Source organism: Physeter macrocephalus, chromosome 18 (assembly GCF_002837175.3).
Source record: "Physeter macrocephalus isolate SW-GA chromosome 18, ASM283717v5, whole genome shotgun sequence".
In the NCBI taxonomy this organism is placed as follows: domain Eukaryota; kingdom Metazoa; phylum Chordata; class Mammalia; order Artiodactyla; family Physeteridae; genus Physeter; species Physeter macrocephalus.
In genome coordinates this window covers 28819900-28842534 of record NC_041231.1, presented here as the reverse complement: position 1 = coordinate 28842534, position 22635 = coordinate 28819900, and the positions used below count along the sequence as shown (strand labels likewise).

At 41.7% G+C, this 22635-nt stretch overlaps 2 protein-coding genes across 10 annotated transcripts in view; both read right to left on the bottom strand.

Annotated features, from left to right (window-relative positions):
• Nucleotides 1–22635, bottom strand: part of MAGI1 (membrane associated guanylate kinase, WW and PDZ domain containing 1) — a 651320-nt gene that overhangs the window by 127402 nt on the left and 501283 nt on the right. For all 9 annotated transcript variants that reach the window (XM_028478786.2, XM_028478787.2, XM_028478783.2 and 6 more), the window contains exons 4-5: nt 9560–9766; nt 1738–1939 (exon numbers count right to left, since the gene is read on the bottom strand). In XM_028478786.2, the coding sequence (XP_028334587.1) occupies nt 1738–1939; nt 9560–9766 (409 nt within the window). The remainder of the gene's footprint in view (nt 1–1737; nt 1940–9559; nt 9767–22635) is intronic.
• Nucleotides 19878–20714, bottom strand: LOC102991758 (endothelial protein C receptor-like). The gene is made up of 2 exons (XM_055079556.1): nt 20711–20714; nt 19878–20392 (listed from the first exon to the last, which is right to left on the bottom strand). The coding sequence occupies exons 1-2, from the start codon at nt 20712–20714 to the stop codon at nt 19878–19880; spliced, it is 519 nt and encodes a 172-aa protein (XP_054935531.1).

Sequence of the window (22635 nt, the reverse complement as noted above, 5' to 3'; positions counted from 1 at the left end):
CTCAAGTTCCCAAGATCATACAAATAGTAAGGGGTAGAAACAACATGAGTTTTTAGGGGAGCTCTTAACCACTATATTTCCCTAACTCCCAGGAAAAGACTTCATCATCCACCCCTGTCTGCAATAAGCATTTGTCATGAACATGAAGACAGAAATGTGGACTGTCCCCTCCTTCTGGTTGGAAAATAACCCAGGAGGTTTAGTTCACTCATCTCCGATTTCCTAGGTTAGTTCTGAAAGAGGGTGTTACAAGACCCAAGCCTTTTCCCTCACTCCCATGTCCTTAGGAAAATTATACTTTCTTACCCTTGCTGATTTTTCTAATTACAAAATATATGCTAGAATATCTATTTGAGTGGAAATATATATTCAAACCCCATACACATGTATAATGCAGTTAAGAAAATAAATTCTTTAAATTCCTTACTTAACTCAAACTCAAGTGTTAATAGATACTTCCAGAATTTTTCTACACATAGAACTATATCTACATATTCATGGAAAACAAATATACACATATAATGACACAGCAGATATGTGTATATACCCATATATTTTACAAAGGTGCGATACTTCATATGTTGTTCAAAAATGTCCTTTGTTATTGTTCCCTGAACAGCAGATCTTCAACATTAATCTATTGGGTTGGCCAAAAAAGTTCATTCGGGTTTTTCTGTAACATCTTATGGAAAAACCCGAATGAACTTTTTGGCCAACAGGCGGTATTTGAGAAGAACAGACTTACCTATGTTTTTAATTATTTTATAGTTTAATTGATCATTTTGTTTTTCTTTTTCAGTGGTACATAAAACTATGGTGAATCTTAATAGGGAATCTCAACAATAGAGCCGAAGTACAACATTAAAAAAATTGAGTATTGGTTAAGAAATTACATTATCTTAGATTTTCTAGAATGGTTTTAGTTTTATGTAATTTTTTCCTTTCCAGTACAGGTTATTTGTTAAATGTTTAACTATATAATATTAAGTTTTTAATTTTGAAAGACTTTTCACATCTTTATATTCTCAAACTTCAATCCTTATACCTTGCACCATGTAAAAAAATTAACTTAAAATGGATCATAGACCTAAATGTAAAATGTAAACTATACAGCTTCTAAAAGAAATATAGCAGAAAAAGACTGCATTTTGACTTTGAGTTAGGCAAAGATTTCTTAGCTTCTACACTAAAACACACTCCACAGGGAAAAAAAAAAGTGATAAATTAGACTTCATAAAAATTAAGAACTTCTGGCTCCTCAAAAGACACAGTGAAGACAATGAAAAGAAAAGTCAGACTTGGACAAAATGTTTGCAAATCACAAACATACTAAAGGAATTGTATCCAGAATATATGAAGAACTCTTAAAACTCAAAAAAAAAAAAAAAAGGAAACTACAACCCAATTAAGAAAAAATAAGCAAAGGATTTATATATTCTAAGCAGCTAGATATATTCTTCATATATAATACCATAATTTATATATACACCAGAGTTTAGCTGTCTAACTCTTTAGGGAAATTATTAATCTTACGCTTCCTCCAGCTCTTCAGTTTCAATGATTAGGATGTTATGCTAATTGCTTTTTTGTACAAGGCTTCTTAAATTGTAGGAGAGAAGACCATCAGCACATGATCAATCCTTTTACAATAAATTTACATCAGTAGCTGCTAGAGAAAGAGAAAGAAGGGAAATGGAAAAAAAGAGAGAGATTCAGGTAGAAATAATGGTACTTTACTCTATAAAATAGACTTCTCCGTTTTCGGTATAGGCCATCTCCCAGTTTTCAGGTAGAGGACCTAAATTATCCTCTGCAGAAAGAGGTAGGTATTGAGGGAACTTCTGAGAAGGGTCCGTGATGGGAGCGGCGATGATGCTACTATTCACAGGCGGGAGCGTTGCTTCTTGAAGACTGTGCTCTTCTTGGTCACCAGAATCGGCTGTTTAATCATGGGGAGAGAAAAAGAACATCGTCAATCATACCCCAAACTGAGGTGTTCACTACCGTGGGCATCTATATTCTTAAAAGCCTTCATCCTTTCCTAATTGCTGGACATCGACTATACTCTGTTTTATTTAGATGAAAGTTCTTTTAATAGAAAACATCAAAATGATGAATCAACTTTTACTAAAAAAGAAAGAAGGAAAAAACATGCTCAGATAATGAATTGCTCACAATCTTGGAAATGTCAAAGAAGAAACATATTCATGAGTCAAACCCTCAAGTCCCTTAAACTAAGAAGGCCATCAGATCACAGACTGAGCTGCACTCTCATCCCATAGGTATCATTTGGTTTCATGACTGAAGCGGACTTTTGGAGGCAAGAAAAGAAATCAATTCCAAAAACTTTAGAATATAGAGACAGCTCTACCACTGAGTCAGATTCTAGCCTCCTTGGGAAAAGTGAGGAGAATGTTACTGTGAAAACCAAGACAGTTACCTCCAGAACAGTATTGTGCTGGTGGACTGCTTTGACGTGAGTCCTGAAGGCTCTAAGTACCTGAGTCTCCTTGCCTTCTTATTAACTAGAAACATCAAGAGTGATGTCATCGAAGTCTCCACAAATGGCATTATTGACATTCTCAGTCTCCATGGGGCTTTAAAACATATTAATCTGGGGATGTAGTCATCTTCTATCTCCCACAGTAATTCTCCTGCAGACATTTCTGATTTACTCAAAGCAGACTGAGGAATAATAAAAGGCTGTTTTCAAATCTTCCCCCGATCAATAGCTCCCAACAACACACATGAGAATGAAGGTAATCCAAAAGTTGGATGGAGGACATGTCAAGCCTAGTAAACAACCACCTCCACCAAAAATCCACCGCCGTTGACGAGGCTGACTGGCCTTTCCCTGCCTTGCATCTATCCCCTTGTCTTCTGGTACCACCGCTCACATCTCCATTTGGAAATCATCTCCTCCATTCAAGGTCCATGTGGTCCAGGTGGGGACTGACTTATACCCACTCCAAGTTCATGCAGTGGGCCCAAGTCACGCCCATATCACTCTCGCCTTTATGACTGGATCAAGCACACGATCCAAGGCAAACTAATGTAGGCATGGAAGTGCTTGCTGGAACTATCAAGCAAGAGGTAGCCTCTTGATGCTGAAGTTATTAAGCCGATAGATTCTCATGTTGTAAAGCTTGGCAAGACTTGTCTGAAAATTAAACCCATGTAGAGGAAAGCAGAGATGAAATACAGAGAAAGTCACCTAATACCCCTGATGAAGCCTCTCTGATTTCATGTACTCCTGGCCTCTTCAATTTCTTGATCTCCTAAATTCCCTTTCCTGCTGAAACTGATTTGAGTTGATTTTACAATTTGCACCCATGAGTGCAGGTTAATAAAACAACTATAAGTTTGCAGGAAAAAGATGAAATTAGGCCACTATGGAAGAAAAATTTTGAAATTACTAATCAATAGCAAAAATTCAAAACATGGCAAGAGTTAAGAGTTTCACCCTTAATTCTCTAGGAGCCAAAATGTGTTCATTTCTGGTACATCATTGGAAGGTACCCTTCTTAAGCTTAAGCGTATGTAAGAATCACCTGGAGAGATTTTTGTTTGTTTGTTTTGTTTTGTTTAATATTTATTTATTTATTTGGTTGCAGCAGGTCTTAGATGTGGCGCGTGGGCTCCTTAGTTGCGGCTCGCCGGCTCCTTAGCTGCAGCACGTGGGCTCCTTAGTTGTGGCATGTGAACTCCTAGTTGCAGCATGTGTGTGGGATCTAATTCCCTGAGCAGGGACGAACCCAGGCCCCCTGCATGGGGAGGGTGGAGTCAGCCACTGTGCTACCAGTGAACTCCCTGCAGAGATTGCTAAAATGCAGACATGGCTCCCTACTTCAGACAATAGATTTGGAATTAGGTTCAAAAATGTGTATTTTGAGAGCACCCAGGTGATGGAGATTCAAGTATAAGCATTACACTTTGAAGACAGAGATACAAAAAGTGCTCAACAACAAAAAATCACTAGAACCTTTAGCTTCTAGGAGGGGTTTCGCTCAGCTGGCAATGTGACAGGGTACGGTGCAGTCTCAGGGTACAAATTCCTGTGACCACTGATGCCAGGTCGGAGACACAAATGATGTATGTCTAGAACACTGGAGAGGGTGTATCCTTTCTGAAAGGAGCAGAGAACTCAGTGCCAGGCAATTAGCATCCTGGGGAAAAGTGTACTCAGGGTTTCCGGATTTCTGATTTTTTCAAGAGAAGGTGGAAATCTATATTTTTATGCAAAAACTTCTAATTTTCCAATCCTAATTCCTTTTAAAAATAAAGCGGTATAGCACAAGCAAGAAAATAAAAGATAGTGATTATAAGCACTGACTCTGAAGCCAGAATGCTTGAGTTTGAATCCTGGCTTTACTCTTGACTAACTTGGGAAACACATTCAACCTCTATGTGCCTTAGTTTCCTTATCTGTAAAGTGGGGATAATAACAGTACTTACCTCATAAGGTTGTGGGGAGGATTAGTTTATGTAAAGCACTCAGTACAGTAAACATCATCTTATTCATTAAAGTTGTTATTATTAATTTTTGTTTGCAGGTCAGAGCTGGCCCTCAGGCTGCCAATTTGTTACAAACAGGCAGAAAAAGGATGGATTTGACAGTAAACCACAGACAAATCAGAGTGTGCCTATTTCTAACTGTGTGACTTTAGAAGAGACTTTACCTTTCTGAGCATTTGTTTCCTCATCTGTAAAATGGGCATAACACACACACCACAAAAATGGAACTACATGCAAAACTCCTGCAAAAGTGCCTGGAGCTCAGTGAGTGCTCAACAGAGCTCAGGACTGGGATCTGCTACTGGAGATACCAAGGGCCAAGGTCAGTGATCATCTATTAATATGATATTTAAGAGTCAGAGAAATGCTGGAACAATAGTAGACATTCAATAATTTTACTGAAACATTTTAATTAACCTATTTTAATAGAGACTGGATATAACAGGAAAAGGGTGGTGGCCACAGGTGGGCCACTACATATGAAAAGAGAAATAACTTGGTTTAATACTGAATGTACACAATTCATGGAAAGGGGAGGGGAAGAAGAGGGGAGGAAAAAGTCCTGCCAGTATTTCAAAACCTCGACTACATGAAGGGAATATTAGTTCACTGAAAAAATATATATGTAATTTTAATTTACTAGAGAAATAAGAAATCCCCTCTAGCAACTAGACCTTATTTTAAATTATCCAAATATTTTTTATTTTATATGTTTTCAGTGTCTTCTTTTAATTAAAAAAAGCTTTATTTACATATGATTGACATACAAAAAGCTATAGATATTAATTTTTCAGCTTTACTGAGGTATAATTGACAAAACTGTAAGATATTTAAAATTCACATTGTGATGATCTGATACACATGTACATTGTCAAAGAATTCCTTCCATCTGGTTATTAATTTTTTTAAAATGGTGATAGATATTTAATGTATATACAACTTGATATGTTTGGCTTTCTGTTTCCTCCTTCTAGTTCGGGAGAACCTTAAAATAATCTCATTCTCTGAAGGAAAATCAGAAGTCCAAAAATGAGAGATTGGGGCAGACATAGGGCAGATTCCAAAACTTCACAGTCCTAATCATGGCTTTGACTTTGCACATGCTCTGACTTCAAAAACTCTTTCATTTAATTTACCAAACATTTAAGAGCACTGCTATCACTCTCTTACTAAAGACTGCCAATGCATCCAAAGAGGACAGGTAGAATGAATTACCGGAACACAGACTGGGTAAGCAAAGAGGAGGCTGGATTCTTGCATTGTCTAGTGAGCTTATTAACACACACTATTCTTCAGTGTTCTCATCTGCAAAATGGGGAAGATAATACGTAGGCTGCCTGTCTCTCAAGATTTCCAGGAGGTTTACAGGATACATGTGAAAATGATTCATAACCGTAAATAAACATGTAAAACATTTTCATTCATGGTAAATCAGAAGCTTCCCAGCATTTACATACACAGACACACTTGGGAGCATTTGAAGGTGACTTTGACAACATAAGCTCATGTCAAACATGCATTCTGGAGCTTATTTTAAATTACACATGCATTCAGATTTATGTGCCTCCCTCACTGTGTACATAACCAGTCAAAACCTTTGAGGCTACAAAGGGCTAATAAACTTGACTTAAAACACAAGCAACACAGTGGATGAGCCATGCAGATTCTGGAGTCAGACTCTTTGGGCTGAAATGACAGCTTTCACCCTCACTGGCTTTGTGATACTGGACAAGCGATTAGACCTCCCTACTATATGCATGAGAGCTTAGCAAAGTGCCTGCCACAGAGCACTAGGGAACCATTAGCTCTTTTGGTAATATCATTATCTCTTGACATTCCAAAGCAATATTTTATCATTAACTGCTAATGAAAAAGAAGCATCAGCAGTCTAATGTTCAACAATAGGGAGGCTGTTGGGAAAACAAGCTTAGGAACACAAATAACATTTTTGGTGTCTCTTAGAGGTGTTTAATGGATGGATCAGAGACTTTTTAGTTGTGGTGGTTTGTTATATATTTTTTAAGTTGTCTATAATGAACAAAATACTTTCACAATTTTTTTTTTTTTTTTTTTTTTTTTTGGCGGTACGCGGGCCTCTCACTGTTGTGGCCTCTCCCATTGCGGAGCACAGGCTCCGGACGCGCAGGCTCAGCGGCCACGGCTCACGGGCCCAGCCGCTCCGCGGCACGTGGGATCTTCCCAGACCGGGGCACGAACCCGCGTCCCCTGCATCGGCAGGCGGACTCTCAACCAATGCGCCACCACAGAAGACACAAATGTTTTAATTTATTTGTATAAATAACTGTGTGCTTTGCCCAACAATGTAAGTCTACCTTCATGAAGCATACATAAACAGTGTTCTCTCTCCAGGGCCTCCTTTAGGTCTGTAATTTGAGCATAATTTGTAGGGGGCTGTCCTACTGCCTTGTGTTTAACAGTCAAGTTCTACGGTGAGAATCTGGGATGACTGCTCATTGCTCAGCTCCTGCCTCCATCTTTGGTTGCAGAAAGGAAGGAAGGAAGGAAGGAAGGAAGGAAGGAAGGAAGGAAGGAAGGAAGGAAGAAGCGACCTCCCCAGGATGCTCCTGGCCTTAAACTCCCTGCTCTTTACCAGCAGATAGTGCTAATGTTATTTAGGCATGTTATTTAGACATTTTGTGCCCTCTTCAAAAGACCCAAGCATAAGTCAGCTGAGAAAGTACCAAGAGCCTGTTATTAAAAATACCCTGGTAAATATCATTTTAAATAGATCCACAGTGCTTGTACATTTAAATCTGACACTCATGCCTCTATCACAAATGGCTCAACCAGGAGTCAAGACTTCATTATGGTACTGCCACTCTGTGCTCGAAGCAGCTGGTGGATTGATGCTTAAAGAGGTTCGGAGCGCAAGATGCTTTGACACAGCTAGCTTGATACACATATCACAGACTGGGTAGTCTCAATTATTTGAAAGAATTCATATGAGTCAGGGTATGACATGTTGTCAGCTGTCATACTTGTAGTTTGGTAAGTGAGGAGGCATTTATTCAAAATATCCCTTCCATATTGAAGATGCCCCATCACTTGTATATCTCTCCATGCAGCTTAACAGGCGCCACTTGGCTTTCTTTTTTTGTGCAGAAACTAATGATCAGACTGCCTTTAGCAATGATGACCCAGGCCCAGGTGTTTTTATTTTCCCTACACCAGGAGTTCAAGTAGGGATGTTATGAGGTCAGATTTTCTGAGGCCTGGCTTCTAGAGACAGAGATTTACAGTGGTTAGAAATTGGAAAAGCATCAAGACCTACACTCAACTATCCCTACTCTGTTCTTGCTTTGTGTACCGAGAAATCTACTTAGTTAATGGAGGACAAATAAAGGCACCCAAGCTTCTTGGGGACCATCCAGTCAGCTTGCCAGAACTGTTTCGATGCATGTTACCCCCAAGGTCTTTCTATTTCTGTGACCACATCTACATTTTTGGGTTATATCATAATTTGCTATTCTTATTTGTTGGAAGATCAAGACATTAAAATAGTGGCTATTTTTTTTTCAAGGAAGTATTGACTTTTTTTTCATAATCTGCTTTCATTTCGGTGAGGACTACTATAAACGGATAAAATATTTTGAAGTGGATGAAATTAACTGATTTCAATACACACATATGTAGCAATGGGTAAATTTATTCCAGATATTGCAACTGTAGGTCAGCCACTGGCCTAATCCATTCTAATTGAGAAAATGGAAATTTTCCTGGACTCGAATTCTTAGAGCCGGAAGGGGGAACCTAGATGTGATCTGATCCTAACCAGTCATTTTACAGATGAGAGCAGTTAGAGACCATGTTCATAATAAGACAGCTACCATGAACAAAGCTAGGACAGCAAGCCAGGACTCCTCCTTTCCCTAGTGCTTCTTATGGAAGGGTTGGGCTACCGTTACGATGATAAGCCATCAAAAATTTTTTTAAATTGTTGCCTTGAAAAATTTTAGGCTTCAGAAAGGCCCACAGAGGCAGGAGAAAGCATTCAACTAACCCAAACTTTTTTCTCAATATTCCAGTAGACTTGGTAGCACAAGGAGGAAAATACAAAGCTGTAACTAAAATATCAAAGAAAATAAGTATAGGAAAAACAGAAAAAACAAGCAGTCCTCAAAGTCACAACATTATCGACTGGAGTAACTCATGTCTCATTCAGCTGCGACATTTTGAGTTACTATATAAGGTCAAACCCCCAAAGAGTCAAAAATATTACTGAACAGAGTTCTGGGTCACTGCACTAACCCAAGGAACATGTATCACAGCCTCTGTGAACGGTGCCTCCAGGGAACGTGCAATTCCTAACCTGTACATCCTTATTCAGAGGACTTGTCCTTGAAGATCCCCTCATAAAATACAGCCTGCCTAAGCTTGGGCGTATATAGCCCTGAATATATATATATATAAATATAATGCAATGAGTAATATATGCTATATAATATAAAATACATATGTAGTATATAATCTTATAGTATTTATTACTTTTTCACCTTTTCCCTCTTAGGGAATATAGTACAATTTGCATAAGTTAACACATGATCTATTTCCACTGTATCTCTACTTGCAAAGGCATGAGAAAAAAGGATGCTGCTATAACCTTCCGTACAGCATCAAGTGATATTAAACTATCAAACAAATTCCCCTATTTGTCTTTAAGAGCAATCAGCCATAATTATGGAGCAGTGTCAAGACGAAGTAATAAATGAACAAAACAGATTCTTATGGATATCATTGTGAACAGAAAGAAAGGATGCTGATTATTCTTGATTTCCTTCTACAAACACTGCCCTCCTGCCCCTTTAAGATGGCTCGGTGAAGTTAAAAGAGTCTTGCTGAGAAGCATGAAAAACAGACCAGGGAAAAGACCATCTCTTCCCCAAGCACCGTGTGGTCAGTCTGAATTCAGGCGATCCTTCCAGATTCCTCCTGAGAATAGAAACCTTCTTGTAACTCTTCACAAAAGCCTCCCCCAGCCCTCTTTCCCTAAGGCCATCGAGGGAGAACATCATCTGGTCTTTACCTGTAAAGCTACTGTTCATTTCAGGAACATCATCCTCTTCCTCATTCTCCGCGTGGACTATGCCAGCATTTTGCATATCATTGTAGGACTTGGTTCGCTTTGGGGTTGACTGCTTGGAGCCAGAATGAAGGCTTTGCAAGGCATCCGTCGTGATCACTTTCCCACTGAGTGGCTGGCTAGGAGGTTTGGGTGTCCCATAATAGTTTCCTAGGTGATGGAGAGACACATTTGCATGTTTCAGAAAGAATACTTTGTTTTTCTCAAGACTGCAAATCCAAATCTCTTAGCCCATTAAAAAAAATTTTTTTTAACTAGAAAACCAGAACAAACTGTATTTCATTTCTGGAATGGGTTAGAAAACATGTCGGTCCTACCCAGTTAGACATGGTGATTTTGGAAGCCAGGAGGAAAGCTGCATTGTGATGGGGCAAAGAACCTACTAGGGCTAAAAACAAAGGCGTCTGTGCTGAATGGCAGAGCTTCATCCTCATTACATTTGAATTTCAATCGGTCACCTTTTTACATATATGCACCAGCATAATGCGGAATCCAATTTAGAGAGAGTGGCACACAAAATAACAAATTCATTACTGCCGGCACCCTTACAGGCCAACAAAGTTGAGGTCACCCTCCATTAATAAGGGGACTCCTCAAGAGGGAACCAGGGCAGTATTTTTTAAAAAAGGAAAGTGAACACCACGTGGCACCTCTTTAACTGAATGGCAGGCCTGACTCTCAAGGTCATGTGTGGTTGGAACAAATCCTCACCCAGTTTTAACAGGAAACTCTTGTGTCAACAGTGGCACAGTGGTAGCCCTCATGGGTCACTCGTTCAGTAAGTGCCCATTTTCACTTTTAGCCACTTCCCCCAGAGTTTGCCGCAGGTCTGACCGTCGTGTGTGCTAAGTGACTCTGAGTGGTACCTGGATGGGTTTTTACATTTTAATTTTTATTTTAATATGTGCATATTTTTAATGTGCAGTAGAAAAATCAAACTAGTAAGTGATGGTAGTAAAATATAACATTTACTTCTAGGGGCTTCCCTGGTGGCGCAGTGGTTGCGCGTCCACCTGCCGATGCAGGGGAACCGGGTTCGCGCCCCGGTCTGGGAGGATCCCACATGCCGCGGAGCGGCTGGGCCCGTGACCCATGGCCGCTGAGCCTGCGCGTCCGGAGCCTGTGCTCCGCAACGGGAGAGGCCACGACAGAGGGAGGCCCGCGTACCACAAAAAAAAAAAAAAAAAAAAAAAAGCCGCTATATTTAATAAGAAATTAATTGAGTAAATAATAGCAATGGTAGCGATGAGTTTCCTTTTGAACACCTAAGGTAAAAATTGACTTCTTTTAAAGAAAACTTCAAGTAAATAAAAGATACTATGGTAAGATATAGACAAAATCATGAAGGTGAGTCATGAATGGCCAAAGTTTGAAAAATACAGCTTATAATCAATAATATTCAGTGACTACATGATAAAAAAACATCAACTTCAGAATGCCATTGATCCATTCACCCTCTCACATCAAAGGAGTAAGGCCAGGAAGATAGATCATATTGAGCCCTTCAAAACTCGTAAGTAGGGACTTCCCTGGTGGTCCAGTGGTTAAGAATCCGCCTTCCAAAGGAGGGGATGTGGGTTCTATCCCTGGTCAGGGAACTAAGATCCCACATGACTCGGGGCAACTAAGTCTGCGTGCCGCAGCTAGAGAGAAACCCGCGCACCACCAACGAAGAGCCCACGCGCCGCAACAAAGACCCAGCGCACCCCCCCCCAAAAAAAAGCCTAAGTAACGTTTGTAATTCTGTGCTTAGTAAAGGATAATTTGTAAATAATAACAAATCCTGTACACAGTTTCTTCCCAAGAATCTTACCGCATTGTCTAACCTCAGCACATAATTATATAAAATACACATTTTTATACAAGCACAAAAAGAAAAGGAGACAGTAATATGCTGCTCAGCATGAGATGCATACGTGATAAAGAATTTATATCCATTAAATTTACCTTTATAATTAAAATTTCTTTCTTAACACTCTCTAAAATTTTTTTTTTTTTGCGGTACGCGGGCCTCTCACTGTTGTGACCTCTCCCGTTGCGGAGCACAGGCTCCGGACGCGCAGGCTCAGCGGCCATGGCTCACGGGCCCAGCCGCTCCGCGGCATGTGGGATCTTCCCGGACCGGGGCACGAACCCGTGTCCCCTGCATCGGCAGGCGGACTCTCAACCACTGCGCCACCAGGGAAGCCCCTAAAATATTTTTTGAATCATCAAATTTATGAGTATATGCACCCACTTTCTTTGAGAGCGGTGTAAACAGCATGTTTCAGCAGGGGAACCCTGAAAATGCATATTATAAAGAGCAGTAGACAACCAGGCACCAGGTTTGAAACTGAAGGAAACCAAAGAGAAACCTGATGAGTGCATTCTGGTGGCTTGTATTCAATTCAATCATTACAGTTCTTTCACAGAAGGTATATTTCAACCTCTTCAAAAAACTTCTTTCAGGTTTACAACTTAAAGGTATAGGGATTGAACAGAACTAGCTTGAAGAAAAGGCATCCATGTGTGTTCTTAGGGACTAACACAAGCACAGGGAAGAATGAACACAGGTATGAACCAAGACTCAACCCGCATTTCTGAAGAGGTTACAACCAAAGGATGAATCGTGCCTTTGATGAAGTTGGAACACAGCCACAGCGTTGACTATTTTCATGAACTGAAGACTGTTAGTGAGGTTTAGGTAAGTAAAACAGCTAACTATTGACACAGGAATCTTCACCGTGGACAAAAGACAGAGACAAACCTCTAACGAATCTGATTCTAATTCCTTATGATCACTATTATACCAAAACATCATGTACATTTTTGAGTTAGAGGTTAAAGTAAGACCAATGTCTGCAAATAAGAATGTTACACTGAGGGCTTCCCTGGTGGCGCAGTGGTTGAGAGTCCGCCTGCCGATGCAGGGGACACGGGTTCGTGCCCCGGTCCGGGAGGATCCCACATGCCGCAGAGCGGCTGGGCCCGTCAGCCATGGCCGCAGAGCCTGAGCGTCCAGAGCCTGTGCTCCGCAGCGGGAGAGGCCACAACAGTGAGAGGCCCGCGTACCGCAAAAAAAAAAAACAACAAAATCTTACACTGAAACATGTAACTAAAAGGACCCTTTACTCATAATTTTATAATTATAATTTTGCAATCATTATCACTCATTTTCAGTGCCATTAAGCCAAGGCAATGTTCATGAAACTACTGTCATTTAAAAATCAATTAAAACTTAGGCATCCTCAGTTTATGACAGAAATAAATGTTTGAAAAAGAAAAGTTCTAGTTAAATTTGACAAATATGTGTGGATTTTCCTCAGTTGTCAAGGTCAGGGTCTTTCTGAAGTTGATAAATGATTAGCAGATTTCTCAATGAAATTACAAACTCCCCCAAACAACCCACTTATTCATCATTGTTTCCTCTTTCTGGAAATTAGTTTTAAGATCAATTAGAGACAGATAAAGTATATATTATTAGGTTGAACCGTAGGTAATTGCTGTTGTAAAAGACAAACTGCCGAATATCAGCAATTTCAATTGTGTTAATCTAATGTATAGGCATTGGCAGCGCTCGGCACAAGGCAGTGACAAAGAACTTGGAAGAGGACAGCCTGGGATTCAAATGTCAACTTCACTGCTAATTGGTTATATAACCCTGGCCAAGTCATTTAACCATTTTAAAAAAAATCTTCATCCTCTTCTGTAAAATTGGGAATTTTAAGAATACTGAGTTTCTACCTAGAGTGCCTATTATGAGAATACAATGAGACAGTCCATTTCATACCTTTAGCACACATAAAAGGCTTCACTACAGGGAGGCTTGATAAATGCTACTTAATGTTAATAGTGTACGTTTCTAATCTTTAAAATGAGGTTTCCTACACCTTGTTGGAAGGATTAATGAGACAATGTGTCTGAAGTGCTTGCCACACGGTAACTGAGTACCAATCCTTTACTGATGTAAAGGAACAAGCGATGCCAATGACCAAATAACTTGGGGCAAGTTATTTACTCTCAGTCTCACTTTCTCTGTGAAATGGGAATGGTAGCATGAGCTCTAACAACATCACAGGATTATCATGAAAATCAAATGATGTTAACTTTCTTGAAGGTATCCTGTGAACTATAAGGTATTATAACTATGAGACCGTGTAATTATTCAAACTTCTCCAGCATTTCTAATTTCCCATATTGCCTACAACCTTTACAGAAAAGCTTCTATCTCGTGGTTTTCTAAGGGCACAGGGTTCAACTTTCCTTTGCAGATATATTTTAAAAAATGATCTGAATCAGTGACCGACATTTAAAAACTGAATATTCCTGATTAAAATCTGGATATACTGGGAGGTGCTGCTTGACAAACTGTAAGGTCTGGTTCTTTGGATTTGTCTTTTATAGGCAATGTTGGTGACAAGCGTGTGACCAAATTCACCAGGAACAGACTCACTGAATTAAGGATTTCTGCACAAAGGTTTCGGCTCCTACCCTTGGTCTGCCCAGCCCTTGCCAGACAAACACCTGGGCCCCAATCTAGAAGAGTGCCCTAAGGCTGATGCAGTGCAAAGGTCTGGGCAGATAGAGGGGTATATGCACACAGGAGGGATAGAAGAAAACCTTAAACTTCAAACATCCTCTATAATTCACAGACTGGTCTTTGAGTGAATTGATTTTGGGTGAATCTGGTTTTGGACCCTGCACTTTTGGCTGATGGGGTCATGCCAGGATCCCACATTGTCCTTCCATGTAACCAAGGGGAAGATGGCTCATGCACTCCCCCATCTGCCACAGTTACCACCAGCACTGCCTCTACCAGCCCTATATACTCTCTCACTCCACCTGCCCGGACGCCCAGGCACTTAAATTCAAAACCCCGCCCTTTCGGGAAACTCTCCACCTTATCAATCATTTCCACTCTGGTCACCATCAGACCAAGCCTAGCCATGGGAGAAACACAAACCTTACAGAGAGTATGCACAGGAGACTTCCTGTGACGAATATATGAATCGCTTAATGGTACTAAATAAAAATCATTTGAAGAATTATAAATGAATAAAAGATTAATTTGGGCTATCACTTGTCTGTCTGCATCGTTTCTAAGAGACCTGACCATCTCACAGTCCCCATGTTAGCCAACACACATCTCCTGAGGTAGCCGGGCTCCCTCCCAAGTGACAATGTGTGTGTCCTGGCTACCACTTCCAGAACTGGTTCTACAACACAACTCAGCAGGGATGGTGGCTGGGGAGGGAGGGGAGGGCAGGGAAGAGGCAAGAGAAAGCCATCGCTGGCCTTAATTAACACGCACACTCTTCGGTCACGAGGAAGCCAAAGAAAATATTTTCTGACACACATTTAAAAATTAATGGGGACTGCAAGTCAATTTTTAGAGCTTGATAAAATATTGAAGGAGGACCGTAACCCTGAGTTTTAGGCCAGAATGAATCAAACCCTTACAGCCTCTTGCTTTGTACAAATTTAGTATTCATTCATTCATTTCCTTACCAAGAACCTCTTGTTATGCCAGGCACTATGCTGGAAAGGTGAAAATGGGACAAAAACATGATCTTCACAAATGTTCTGCATGGTGTACATCGGTTTTTTAAACTTTGTGCAAATAATAGTAACATCAAATGGAGATTCTCTTTCAGCAGGTCAGGGTGGGGCCTGAAATTTTGAATTCTGCTGAATTTATCAGACTGTTTAATGAATCAGTACCTGTCTTTACCTCTAGACTCTAAGCTCCATGAAGGCAGGAGCCACGTGTGTTTTGTGCACCACCGCATTCCCAAACCAAACATGGTGCCAGGCGCACAGTGTCACTCAGTGACTCTTTGCAGGATGAGTAACCAAACAAGTAGAGACAGTACACACGAATCCCAGCCGGGGATGCGCCTCAATACCTATAACGTGGAACTGGTTTTTAATCGCCTGACTCACAGCAGTTTCTCTCCAGTCCATCAATTCTATCTGAATGATCTCAGATCCACATCGCTTCACTCTGCCCGTTGCTTGCTCAACACACAACGGACTCCCCCGTTTGCCACAGTTCCCACCAGCACTGCCTCTACCCGCCCTATACACTCTCTCACTCCACCTACCTGGACGCCCGGGCACTTAAATTCAAAACCCCACCCTTCCGGGAACCTCTCCACCTTATCAGTCATTTCCACTCTGGTCACCATCAGACCAAGCCTAGCCATGGGAGAAACACAAACCTTACAGAGAGTATGCACAGGAGACTCCCTGCATCATTTCTAAGAGACACGAACCTGACCATCCCACAGTCCCCACGTTAGCCAACATACACTTCCTGAGGTGGCCGGGCTCCCATCACTTTCTTTTTACTCTTCCTTTTCCGACCCCCTCCCCCTACAAATCTGTGACGTGCATGCACAGAAGGACAGGAAGCCCATGTCCTATAATGAGAGGTTTGTTCTTGCCAGTGCCATTTACCTTTGAATTCAGGACCAAAAAAGGGCAAAATAAGTTAATAGCTTTGTCACCCTAAGGTGAAGGACCTCTCTCTTTCCAGCCTCAGTTCTCATGGTATAAAGACTAGTATCCACCTAACAGAGATAGATGCCAACAGACCATGTGTATAAAGCACTCAGCATTGTGCTGGCACAATATTAGCATGTAATAAACCCCAGCGTCTCAAATTGCGCCTGATGATGTGAGCAGATAACAGCTCTACTATGTAAAAGATGGCATTGCTATCAAAGTTTGTATTTAAAGAACAACATTAGGGTTTGCCTGGTGGTGCAGCGTTAAGAATCCGCCTGCCGATGCAGGCGACACGGGTTTGAGCCCTGGTCCGGGAAGATCCCACATGCCGCGGAGCAACTAAGCCCGTGCACCACAACTACTGAGCCTGCACTCTAGAGCCCACGAGCCAGAACTACTGAGCCCACATGCCGCAACTACTGAAGCCCAAGTGCCTAGAGCCCGCGCTCCACAACAAGAGAAGCCACCGCAATGAGAAGCCCGCGCACCGCAACGAAGAGTAGCCCCCGCTCGCCGCAACTAGAGAAAGCCTGTACGCGGCAACAAAAAGCCAACTCAGCCATAAATGAATAAATAAATAAATTTATAAAGAACAACATTAACAAAAAGTTACCTTTATTGTGCACCTACCAGGTCACTACCCACACATTCACTAATTCTAATCTTTAACAATCCTACAGAAAAAAAAAAAACAACAACCCATCAATATTCCCATTTTCAGATGAAGAAACAGATTCACACAATGCATAAGTGATGACTGGCCTTTAAACATGGATCTGTCCCGATCATCTATGCTCTCCACTCCAGGAATTGCTGGGGATCTCTGAGCAGAAAATTAAGTGAAACGTTCCTGGCCTCAGCCTCCTCGTCTTCACAGGCAGAGGAACGGACAATTGTCGCACAGATTTTCTTTGGTTCTTTCGTTACCAACAGAGAACACTGCATGGTGGAGTTTGCCAACAGAGCTTATCCCAACAGACGGCTGCTGAGGCCTGCCAAAGAACAGGACTCCAGATGGTCTCGTCTTCCTCAATGACAAACAAGAACTCTCTTCACCCCTGCTTTATCTCCGTGTCCCCTCAAAGTAGACCCTTGGCAGCTGCCTTTTTGTAGACGTTCTAGGAAGCAGAACAGTACCATTATTGAAGGCTGACACCCCCCACCCTTCGTAATTAACATGCAGAGATACGCAACCCATAACTCCAATTGGAAATGTCACACTGGCACCGCACTTGCATGCTGAGGAGCAATCTTTGCAAGGCTCAAAGTGTATAATCAGCCTCTTCTACCTAGAGGCATTTGTAAAACAGGCATGTTTGGAACCACCCCACTGAATAGTTCAGCCCTTGTAAACTCTCTCCCGGAGAAGCCCCAAGAGCTGGCTGAGGCAGCAACCTGTCTTACTGAGCACAAATGTCAACACGAAAAAAAAAAAAGGAAAGCAAGGCAAAAAGGAGATGGCACCGCAGATTTATTTCAAGAGCCTTATCAAATACATTAGCTCAGTGTCATAATTAGGAAGTTGGGCCAAGGAGGAAAGACACATTTAGTCTTGTCTTCTTTGCCTTGCCTTGATGTTGATTCCATCCAGTGACAGAATGAGAAGTTGGTTCAAATTGCAGAGCCAACACCAATTATGAGCTCCACTCACAACATTTATACCTTGTGAGGGGCAATAGCTAGGTTCCTTACACAGTGAGGAAGGGCCTCTACTCTGTTGGAAGGTACGTGTCATATACCAGGCATTACAGCTGATGGGGGTGGAAAATTTCATCACGGAGCCCTTGGTTCCCATTGCCCGACCCCACACACCAGATCTGGCCTTTTCCAGCGCTCCTTATCTCAGCAAATGGTGCCAGCATCTACCCAGTTTTCTAAGACAGAAACTAGGAGTCATCCTAGGAAGAATATCATCACCTGAATCTTCTACTTCCTTCTTATGATAACCAAGTGGAAAATTTCATCACGGAGCCCCTGATCCCACTGCCCCTACCACACACACCAGATCTGGCCTTTTCCAGCGCTCCTTATCTCAGCAAATGGTGCCAGCATCTACCCAGTTTTCTAAGACAGAAACTAGGAGTCATCCTAGGAAGAATATCATCACCTGAATCTTCTACTTCCTTCTTATGATAACCAATTCCCAAGTCCACATAAACTTCTCATACTGTTGATAAAATAATGTGTAACTCCTCTAAAAATTACAGTATTTTCTAAGATACTTATACTAATAAAAGAGCATACCCCCCTACACATACACAAGCACACATATATCTCAAGATTCAGTCAACTTATCACCACCACTACCAATGTAGTCTAAAGCTAACTCCATGTAGGGCTGCCAGATAAAATGCAAGACTGGTACTCTGTATTTTTATTTGCTAAATCTAGCAACCTAACTCCAGCTCAACCACCAGAGCTCATCTCAATACTATAATGCTTCTCCATGGGAAGCATTTCCCAACCCCAAAGACATCAAATCTCCCCATCGTATGGTCTCCTTTAAATATCCTGATACCTGTAACATACATACAAATGTATATTTATTTCTGAGATTGTTTGAATAATGTGTCTCATGAACTAGACTGTAAGACCCATAAGGGCAAGGCTCATGTCTGGTTTTGCTCAGCATTTTATCTTTAATGAATAAATGAATGAATGTACAAACTAGTAAGAGACTCTACAAGAAAAGTATCCATTTCCAGGCAGCAGAGCAACCCAGTCCTGCCTGGGACATGACCTGAGTGAGGGGCATTTGGCCGGGTTTTGTCCCCAATTCTCTTTGGTGTCTTAGACCAGCGGTCCCCAACCTTTTTGGCAGCAGGGACCGGTTTCGTGGAAGATAATTTTTCCACGGATGGGGGTAGGGAGAATGGCTCATGAGGGGATGCGAGCGATGGGGAGCGGCAGACGAAGCTGGACTCGCTCGCCCACCCACCGCTCACCTCCTGCTGTGCAGCCCGGTTCCTAACAGGCCGCGGACCCATACCGGTCCACAGCCGGGGGTTGGGGACCCCGTCTTAGACCATTCTCTCTCTGGATCTCAGTTCTGTCTTCTGAAGAGATGAGCTCTACTGCCTTTCCAGCTTTAAAATTTTACAATCTGGCAATTCTAAACCCCAAACAAATATTGGACCTGAAAGAATATCTGGAAGGTTATCAGACCTTGATGTTTTACTGGTTGACTCTACTTGTCTGCCCCATCATATGTCACGGAACGTACATAAAGAAGACCACCTCTCCTCTGCAGTAACATCCTCTTTGGCAGGACTCAAAATTAAGCTTTCCTAACGGAGCTCACCTCTTTTTTTTTTTTTAACATAAGTAAGGAATTTTATTAATGTTATTATTAATTGATTAATTAATAATTCCTTGCTCCCATATTATTTCGATTGCACACTTCCATCATTTCTCTGGTTATTTCTACCTCTATTGTATAATACCAGTGTCCCTGCCCAAGTCTAACATACCCAGAAGCACTGAATGTTGGTTGTTTGGGTTGTGGATGACTTGTTTTATTTGGTTATGTGTTTTGAACGCCTCAGGTGATTCTGTCTTTGGAAGGTGGGTGGGCCACAGACCACCTCCATTGCCCCAACTCCATCATCTGTTTTCCACAAACATAGATAAGCATTCACTTCTCAGACCAGTTCAGCAAAGGTGCCAGTTCTTAGGTTCTTAGCAAACCAACTACCCTGTCTACCTAGGCTCCTCCCCTCCCCTCCCTCAAACTCTTGGTGGGAGGGTCTCGGAGAAGAAATGAGCTGCCGCTCTAAATCTTCTGGAGTATAATGTCCCAGATGGAGAATCTGTACAGTTTTGCAGTGAGCTGAGATCCTCCTTTGCTAGGCCCCATCAGTCTAGCTCTTTTCCAGGACTGGAGAGTAATTTCACACTGCCACCGTCCACCTGTGCACAAGAAGATGCCTACAGCCACTCCAGTGATGATGAAACAGCCCACCAGGATGCCCAGGACCAGCGAAGTGTAGGAACGGCCGATTTGGCTTCCTTTCAAGTTGTTCCCGGTGATGTGTTTCTGCACGTACTGCACACAGGTGTCTGGCAGAAATTCCCGCAGTTCGTACCGAGTACGACCGTACTTGCTGAGCTGCTCCAGGGCGTAGGTGACCACATTGGAAGGTGCCTGAGGCCTTGCCGTCCATGAGGCTGTCTTCGGTTGGAAACTCATAAAGGAGCTCCCATTCACAGCCACTTTGAAGAAGACATGGGCTTTCAAGCCCTCAGGAGGCAGCTCACATCCCAGGAAGCAGCGAATGGTCAGAGGAACTGCAGATGGGGGGGATTCAGGGTCAGGGGGCCATATGGAAGGGTGTCAGGTGTCGGGGCACGTCCGCCAGGTGGAAGTGAGCTTTCAGGGTGCAGGGTGGATCAGGGACAGGGCCTATTAACAGGGGCTACCCCAAGGTCATGCCAGCAGGAAGAGGGACTGACGGACAGTACAGTACGCCAGTTAGGAAACCCACTCTTCTCCAGCCTCAATCTCCCACCCAGCAATCAGCCCGGAGCTTAACTCTTAAAAGATGTGCTTAACTCTCTGAAGTCAGATGAGTGAGAAGGGAAGGATCTTCTTGAGTAGGTCCTCACCCATCCTTGCAGGAGCTTTCATTCTTCAATATACGCAAATCAATCAATGTGATACACCATATTAACAAATTGAAGGATAAAATTCATATGATCATCTCAATTGATGTGCAGAAAAAGCTTTCCACAAAATTCAACACCCATGTATGATAAAAACTCTCTGGAAAGTGGGCAGAGAGGGAACTCACCTCAACATAATAAAGGCCATATATGACAAACCCACAGGCAACATTGTTCTCAATGGTGAAAAACTGAAAGGATTTCTACTAAGATCAGGAACAAGGCAAGACTGACCACTCTCACCGCTATTATTCAACATAGTTTTGGAAGTTTTAGTCACAGCAATCAGAGACAAAAAATAAATAAAAGGAATCCAAAAGGGAAGAGAAGTAAAGCTGTCACTGTTTGCAGATGACATGATACTATACATAAGGAATCCTAAATATGCTACCAGGAAACTACTAGAGCTAATCAATGACTTTGGTAAAGTAGCAGGATACAAAATTAAGGCACAGAAATCTCCTGCATTCCTATACACTAACGATGAAAAACCTGAAAGAGAAATTAAGGAAACACTCCCATTTACCACTGCAACAGAAAGAATAAAATACCTAGGAATAAACCTACCTAAGGAGACAAAAGTTTCCTGTATGCAGAAAACTATAAGATACTGATGAAAGAAATTGAAGATGATACAAACAGATGGAGAGATATACCATTCTCTTGCACTGGAAGAAGCAACATTGTGAAAATGACTATACTACTCAAAGCAATCTACAAATTCAATGCAATCCCTATCAAACTACCAATGGCATTTTTCACAGAATTAGAACAAAAAATTTCACAGTTTGTATGGAAACACAAAAGACCCCGAATAGCCAGAGCAATCTTGAGAAAGAAAATCGGAGCTGGAGGAATCAGACTCCCAGACTTCAGATGCTACTACAAAGCTACTGTAATCAAGACAGCATGTTACTGGCACAAAAACAGAAATATAGATCAATGGAACAGGATAGAAAGCCCAGAGATAAACCCACCCACATATGGTCACCTTATCTTTGATAAAGGAGGCAAGAATATAAAATGGAGAAAAGACAGCCTCTTCAATAAGTGGTGCTGGGAAAACTGGACAGGTACATGTATCAGTATGAAATTAGAACACTCCCTAACACCATACACAAAAATAAACTCGAAATGGATTAAAGACCTAAATGTAAGGCCAGACACTGTCAAACTCTTCGAGGAAAACCTAGGCAGAACACTCTATGACATAAACCACACCAAGATCCTTTTTGACCCACCTCCTAGAGAAATGGAAATAAAAACAAAAATAAACAAATGGGACCGAATGAAACTTAAAAGTTTTGCATAGCACTCTGGTCAGAACGGCCAACATCAAAAAATCTACAAAGAATAATTGCTATGGAGGGTGTGGAGAAAAGGGAACCCTCTTGCACTGTTGGTGGGAATGTAAAGCAATTATAGTCCAATAAAGATGTTTAAAAAAAAAAAGAACTGCCCTGGAAAATATGGCAGCCATCAGACACACAGGACTATTTAAGGCTAAATTCGTTTAAACTATTAAATTTAAAATCCAGTTTCTTAGTCACAAAAATCACATGTGGCCAGTGGCTGCCACGTTGGACAGCTCAGAACACTGAACATTTCCATCACCGAAGAAAGTCCTACTGGATGGCATTGGTTCTACAGGAATCAAGAAATGGTTCCCTGCTCCTCCATCTCTAGGACCAACGTTCCAACCTTCTCTTGGTTCACTGCATTTGCTCTCTCTGAATTCAGGCTTTGTGGCTGGTGCTGAAACAATGAACTCATGAGATCTACTGATGAGCTTCAGGTCAAAGGCCACTTCCTCCAGAGGACCGACTCTGATGTGAGATTCGATGTAGCACCCTTGCTAGATGCTTCTG